The 8,469-nt window shown below is 25.9% G+C and overlaps 1 protein-coding gene across 1 annotated transcript in view; it reads right to left on the bottom strand.

Moving 5' to 3' along the window:
* LOC109597386 (microtubule-associated protein Jupiter) overlaps positions 1 to 5,997 on the bottom strand; it is a 75,629-nt gene extending 69,632 nt beyond the window's left edge. The window contains exon 1 of the mRNA XM_020013060.2: positions 5,794 to 5,997. Coding sequence (XP_019868619.2) covers positions 5,794 to 5,855 — 62 coding nt within the window. The 5' untranslated portion in view covers positions 5,856 to 5,997. The remainder of the gene's footprint in view (positions 1 to 5,793) is intronic.
* Positions 5,998 to 8,469: the final 2,472 nt, after the last annotated feature.

The following is an 8,469-nucleotide window of genomic DNA, read 5'->3' on the forward strand; positions in this document are numbered from 1 at the left end:
TAACTTTCTAACTATTCTTATATGCAGTAAAATTATGCGATTCGACGATAATTAACTGTGACGCATATTATAAAAATTCATTAGTCCACCTTCACAAACATCTATTCAAATGAAAAACACGGTCGATATGGTAATGGGACGCGCAACCAAGACACAGCATCAATAAATAACAATCAAACACAATTTTGACGTACATCTGATGTACATGAAGTGCCTTATCGCAACAACAATACCCAATAAATTATATTCAATTGCATCAAACGGTAAAAATCGAATTACGAAATCGTAAATAAAAAATATATGTTTCACCTCAATTAAAGTCATTGTCAAAATGTTAAAGCCAGTGCTTTGCTAAATTTATGAAGTCAGCTCCATTCCCAAAATTTTAATCTCCGATTCACTTCTTCGTCTGTGTGAGTCTGTTAGTTCGGTCGTGCGTATCTCCACAGATATATAAATTAAATTATGTATCGTTGCAGGAAATAGATGTGAAACTATCGATGCGGCAAACCGAACGTTTCAGTCGTGTTCAACATGAAATGTGCCTGTTCAGCCTTAAAAGTATGACACCGCTAATGATTGCGGACATTTCAATAAAAATTACAATAATAAAAGAAACTTGTTCTGCGTGAGAAACAAATCGACGCACCTGTACGCCACGATTACCATAAAAAAAAAGTGTGTGTAATTTTTGAATTGTTCGTTATTAGAAAACGCCTTACATGAAAAATTGCATGTAATACATCGAATAAGTTAATGTGGATACCTTAAGTTGATACGTCGATGACTTTCATATAAAATTCTTGCGGTGACATCCATTCGCGACCAGGAAAAGTTTTATTAATCGTCGAAACGGTCGCTGTCGAAATAGGCCACACGAATTGTTTCGGTTTTTATGTCGGAACGTCTAATGAAGACAAACGCACGGGGGAAAGCGAATCCAAGCTTTAATCTCGTGGAAAACCAAAAGTTATTCAACTAACAGCAATAAAGATAAATTATACACGTTGCAGATAAACACCGTCATGTTCTGTGGTACCTGATATATCTATTAGATAATTCTGATTAGTCTCTTGCCGTATTTACCATCAGGAGGAATTCTTATGGACGCAGATTATCTCGGCGCACAAGCGATTTTCTTTTGTAATTGATGAAAAGTAACGAACGAATTTTGTTGTGTGGACGTTCAAATTGTTTTCGGTTTCATAAATTATTGGGGCTTGCGCGATAAATCATCGACTTATTACAGTTTGTTGACATAAACACTTTAAAAATCGTTAATCAACTTGGCAATATTTACGACTAGAACCAGTCGATTACTCCCAATCATTCATGTAATTATAGAGAGGCACTTTTTACCAAAGTCGAAACAGTAATTAGTTGTTCTTAAAAAAACTCATAAATGTTTATGGACGTGTCGTAATATCATTTAATTAACATAAATCTTCGGCCCAAGACACCGGAGAGCAAACCGAACTTTATGACCCACGGTCATACCGAATGTTTGAAATTTATGTAGGACAAAATTAGACCAATTATGCTCTTGGAGTGCATTTTTTGGTATGTCATAAAAATTTCTTGCTTCTGTACAGCTAATGCTTGTTTTTATGACGCCAATTTGGAAAACTCATTATTCACATGGACCTTAATAAAGATTTCCTTTGTGACCCATGGCATGCATATTTTATGTAAGCGGCAACGTACGATAAGAGTAATATTACAGTTAGCCCACTTTTTAAGTCTTCTTACCGTAAAACCGAATCTTTTGCATCGAAATTATAATAATATTTCGTTATGTATTATTCAAGGGAAACTTATCAGTGCGCGATAAATCAACGTAAATTTTATGCGGTTTATTCATCACACATCCTGCCCGTAATTATTGTGTTTAACCTAGTACGTATCAAATTTATATTTACCAATTGATAAAAGGATAATAATAACATAATTAAATAATTTCCACCGACACGATCGACTTTCAATTTATTAACAATTTTCTTACGAAAAAAAAAAAAAAAAGAAAAATGGCAATTACAGATTAACGCGCTAAATAGAATAAAGGAATCGAAAGGAAAAGTTGGGCGTACATGGTTTCACCAGTAATGATAGTATATCGGGATTTGTTGCTGAAATCGTGTTACATGTACCGTGTTTTCTACGTACTGTGAGTTTCACACCATTAGTTATACTAAAGATTATGCATACTAACACCAATAATTGCAGAAATTCATGCAATTATCAGTTTACCAATGCCGGCCGACCAAGTTCCAATCGACTCCCATTCTTGTTCAATTGAATGTGAACGTTTTTCTCGGGTGTTTCTCGATTTGTAGCATTCTTTAACTGTTAAGACGGAAGGAAAAAAAAGTGCAAGGTTACTTGTAATGCAACACGACCAGATATTTCGTGTAATTTCTTTTGCCGCGTAATATATCGAATAAAATTGTTTTATTGATTTTAGCATCGATGTATAATATCTAATTAATTGGCTTTCGGTGCCGAGATAAATACAATCTCAATGGCAAATTAAACGCCTAATGTGCATTAATTTGCATATTAAATACACGGTAGCGTAGCTTTTAACACTGCATCCAATGACACACATCCAAAAACCGGCAAATTATGTTGATTATCTCCGCTCTCGTTACACTAACGTTTTATTTTTTGATATCTGAGTCAAGTGCCACTCTGTGTTTTCTATTCACAATTTCTCTTCGATTTTTGAGAATGGAATTGTATTACCAGGATGTGATTTTCATTAATTTGTGTTTTAAGGTAAAATTTATTTATGTAAATTTCTATTGCTATAAAACGATTCGAGCGATTGTTTTAGCGCGGAGAAATTCGAGATATTCAATTTTACAAAAGTACCAAATAAATTCATTAATAACATTGTCAAAATTGAATATCACACATTTTAACACGGACTAATCTACGTTTTATTAAACTACAATTGTGTGCGCAAATATAACATTGTGTAATTATTTCAATTATCAAATAAAATACCATGCAATAATAATAAATTTACACAATTAAAATGAAACTTTGTAATTCCCAAAACGACCCTTTCAATATTACAAAAAATAAAGTGTTTCACTTAAATATAAGTGTATACAAACTTAATAATTTAGATATATAATACGTATTCACATCAAAAACACAAAAAATCAGTCAAGAAATTTCCTGTCAAAATATTAAAAGCATTATATATTAAACAAGTAAGTTTATTCAGCTTGAAAAAAATCATGACTTTTTAAGTAATTAAATAAACCCTATATTAAATTAAAAAGTTAAAAAATAATTAAATTTCTCAATATCAATACAAATGACTAACTTTTTTAATAAAGAATACACATTTGAACAACATTTAGAATATGTAACAAAATTCTTTACATTGATGTAATTGTTTTTTATCTAAAAATACTTAATGAAATAACTTTGTAATGTTTATAACGGAATATACGTGTAAAAATAAATAGACTAATATTATTGGGAGAAATTTCCTTAAAAAATTAAATTCCAAAAAATGAATGTAAATTAGAGAAAATAAAAACAAAAAAATGCATATAAAATGTGTTTTATATCTAAATTTAATTATTATGTTAAATATTTTTTAGAAATAAAGTATAAAGATGAGCAAACATCTAAATTTTATTTTTTACGATTAACTTACATATTACAACTATAAAAAATTCTTCATTAAAATATATATTTTATGCTAAAATAACTGTTTAAATTATAAAAATAAGAAAATTAACACACTCGAAAAGAAATAAATATGTGACAGTGTTATATTAATAATTACTAACTGTTAAACTACATACATAATATAAAAGTGTAAATTATTTTCAACATTGCTAAACGATGATATTATATATTTTAATAATGTATTATTTAGTTTTTAAAATTATCTCATATGTAATAATGCATATTTAAAATTTAATAAAAAATTAATTTCAACAATTCAGTTTTTATAAGAATATTGAGAAAAACAAAATTATATTATGTATTATTATATTATTTTTAAGAGATACTAATTTTATCAGACAATTGTTAAGATACGTCTAAAAAATTATATCAATGATGATGTTTAAGAAAATTTAATTTTAAATTTAATAATAAAAATTTGAACATAAGATTTCGTGACGACAAAAGTGTGTTGTTTATAAAATTGAATTATAAAAATTAAATATTTTTAACAAATATTAATTTTATGAAAAGATTGCTAAGTCTCGAATAAAAATTTTGTCAAAGATGATGATTAAAATATAAATTTTTAAATTTAATAATAAAATTTTTAAAGAACTTAAAAAAATAAGCACATAAGACATCACGACAATAGAAATACTTGTTTATAAAATTTGATTTAAAACATTAATTTTATTAGAAAATTTTTATTTAGCAGTACGAAAAGATTCTTGTTTATAAAATTTAACTTTAAAGATCAAATCATTTTTAACAAATATTAATTTTATGGGAAAATTGTTAAAACACGAGTAAAAAATCATATAAAGATAGAGAGAATTTTTTAAATTTAATAATAAAATTTTTAAGAAACTTAAAAATTAAGCACATAAGACTTCATAAGAAATACTTGTTTATAAAATTTAATCTTAAAATTTAAATTATTTTTAACAAATATTAAATTTATAAGATGATTGCTAAGACATGAGTAAAAAATTATATTAAAAATTTTGTTGCTTAAGAAATAAATTTTTAAATTTAATAATTAAATTTTTAAAGGATTTAAAAAATAAGCACCTAAGACATTACGATGATGTAAATAATTGTTTATAAAATTTAACTTTAAAAATTAAATTATTTTTAACAAATATTAATTTTATGAGAAGATTGCTAAGGCACAAATAAAAAATTATATAAAAGATAGTGTTGTTTAAGAAATACATTTAATAACAAAATTTTTAAAAAACCTCAAAAATAAACACATATATTGAAATACTTGTTTATAACATTTAACTTTAAATCATTTTTAACAAACATCAATTTTATAAAAAGATGGCTAAGACACGAGTAAAAATTAATATTATAGATGACGTCGTGTAAAAAATAAATTTAATTATAATTAGATTAGAAATAAAAAACTATACATATTGTAAATAATTATTTTGAAATAATAAAGAAAAAAATTAAAAAATTTCATAAAATAAACTAATTTTTAATAAATAATATTTTGAATGAAAAAATCAATCATCAATAAACAAAATGTATATTTTTTTAATTTAATAATAATTTAACATTTGAAATAAAAAATTATTATTATTAAATAATTATTTGAACAAATAACTTGATTTGATGAAGTTTTAAGATAAGACTCAAAAAATAAAAATAAAATATATAAATATAAATAAAAATATTCATAAAATAAATAAAACAATATTTATATATTTTATATAAAAATTTATGTATTTATGTAATGATGACAAATATGAAGCTTTTGACGTTTAAAATAATCGACAAAATTACTTTCAAAGATAAAAAATAATATAAAAAAGATATACTTGTTCATAAATTAAAAATTTTTATAATTTATTAAAAAACACACAGATATAAATAGTTTTTAAATTAATAAAAATCTAGATGCAAATGTAAAAATTAATAATAATTATGTTGGAATTAATAGAATAATTTCAATAATCGCGAGCACTTAAGGAATGCAACCTAGAAATTGATCTAGTCCTGCTCCCGGCCACGAATTTTCCCATTACTATGACAACTATCGGGGTGAACACCCTCCGAATGTGGTGGCGGGCGAATCGAAACCTACGAACCTACCTTTTCTTTCCGTAGCCGACCTTGTCCAACTCGATGTGTCTGTAGGCAGCGTATGTAGCCATGATCACTGATGACGAATCTCGGGCGAAAAAAAATGCAAAAAGGGACGGAACGAGAGGAGCGATACGCCGGCGGATGTGTGAAGTGTGGTTGTGTGAACTGTGCGTGCACACGGGACCTGCACCGGAATACTGGCAACAGCTGACTGGGGCCCGAACCGCGGCCGCGCCGCTTTTATAGACGAACGGTGCACTGGGGCATGCCGATCCGTCTGTTTTTTTACGGGTTCCACGATTTTCGTTTTGGAGTCAGGTTGGGCCGGACCGTGTGGAGGGAAGGAAGTCCGACGGACGGTAACGTCGATGTCGTCTGTGTCCGTCGACACCCTCCCCCGAACGGGAAACGTGATGACCGGAACTGTAATTTCATAGCGACACCGGATTTTCACGGAGCACGGTGGATGAAGGGGTGTGCGTGAGGGGTTCGTCCACGATACGTGGATTTATGGCTGAATAAATCGTATTGAATGGAGTTCAGGGATTTGGAGTTAACGATACGGGAGTTCTTGCTGATTGAGTTTTTATTGGCATAAATAAACAAGTGGGGGACCCAATTGGGGAAGTATCGGAATTATGGATTTTATTAAAAATTGCTAAAAGTTATAGTATGCAATTAAAATCTATGACTGACTACTAAAAGTTTCAGTGAAATTGTTTTGAAATATAATGTCTTCAGAAACGTGTTTCTTATGTTTTAACATAAAATTTAAACAAACATTTTACTTATTGCAATAAAATGATTGTTTAAAGAAAGTCTGACAAATTATAAATATTTGATGATTTACAAAAGTACCAAATTAATTCATTAATATAATTATTGATTAATTCAATTTTCACTAAATATATTATTTTATTTATTAAAATATTTTATTATTAAATTATTTATTAACTTACACATTTACATAATAAAAAAGAAAATTTGAAGTTCACTAGAAATTCAATCGAAATATTTCATATCAAAATTATTTGTATGAGAAGGACCCGAATGATGAGTTTTGTCAAAAATTACCAATTGTATCCTAATTAGAATTTATAGCAGATTACTAAAATTTATCATGAAATTGTTTTAAAATGTGATATTGTCACAAACGTTGTTTCTTGTGTTATAAGGTAAAATTTAAACTTATTTTTTTGTTACAACACAAATTTTAAACAGAGATATTATAAATATTTTACAAAAAATATCAAATTAATTCAATAATATTATTGTTAAAATTGAGATTGACAATTAATTAGATTAAATTAAGTTAAATCTTAAAAATTATTTGTACAATATAATAAGATGTAATTATTTCAATTCTCATTAAATATATTAATACTTATTAATATATTTATTTACAAATTTAAAAATTGGCATTCATATAATAAAAAAGAAAATTTGAAGTTTACAAAAAACATTTCATAAAAGAGGACTTAAACGTATTACTTAAGAGAATAAAACAATTAATAGTAAATATAATTGTGTTCAAATTTAATTATTTAAATATGTAGTATTCACACACACACAGATACACAAATAATCAGTTAAATTCATGTCAAAATATTAAAATATTATTAATTATTATTATTATATTCTATTAACTGTAAAAACAAATAAGTATATCCAGTATAATTAACGCACCTGAGAAAAAACCCCATATTATATAAAAAACTTTTCTTAATGCAGAATGTACAATAACAATATTTGGAATACGTAATAATACATTTTTATATTAAATTATATTAAAATGATGTGAAACCTCTAGTATTTAAAGATTATTATCTAAAAACACTAACAAAAAAATTAACAAGGATTTTTAGAAGAAAATTTCTTAAAATATTAAATTTTCAAAAATGAAAGTAAATTAGTGAAAATAAAAATAGTTTTATAGCTAAAATAAATTATTATGTTAAACAATTTTAAAAATAAAATGTAAAAATGAGCAAACATTCATGAGCAAAGATTTCATTTTTAATAATTACATAGTAACTGTTTAAATTATATAAATAAGAGAATTAACACGTTGTTTGTTAACACACACAAAATAAAATTAAATTATGATAGTTTTACATTAATAATTATTTTTTGTACACTTTACAAAATAATTTTTGAAACATTTTTATAAAATACAGATATAATATAAAAAATTAATGTTATTTTTAAACATTGTTATATATTTTAATAATATAATATTTTGTTTTTTAAATATATTATAAAAGAAGATAATATATTTTAATATTTAAAATTAAAAAAAAAAAACATTGTAACACAATATTTAAAGAACATATCAACAGATTAGTTAAGAACAAATACAAAAATTAACATATCTAGAGAATACAAAAATTTGTATACTCACATAATTAAAATGAAAATTTTTAATCTAACAATGCACAATGCAAACAATAAGTCAATAGTTCATGTTAAAATATTAAAAACATTTATTTGTATCTCATTCAAGAAGGAACTGAATGATGAGTTTTAATAAAAATTGCAAATTGCATCCTAATTAGAATCTATGACAGACCACTAAAATTTACGATGAAATTGTTTTGAAATATATTGTTCTCAAAACACTGTTTATTGCATCAGCAATTTCATATTTTGCTCATTTATATATAAATAATAATAAGTAATCTG

The sequence above is a fragment of the Aethina tumida genome, chromosome 1, assembly GCF_024364675.1.
Source record: "Aethina tumida isolate Nest 87 chromosome 1, icAetTumi1.1, whole genome shotgun sequence".
NCBI classification, from domain to species: Eukaryota; Metazoa; Arthropoda; class Insecta; order Coleoptera; family Nitidulidae; genus Aethina; species Aethina tumida.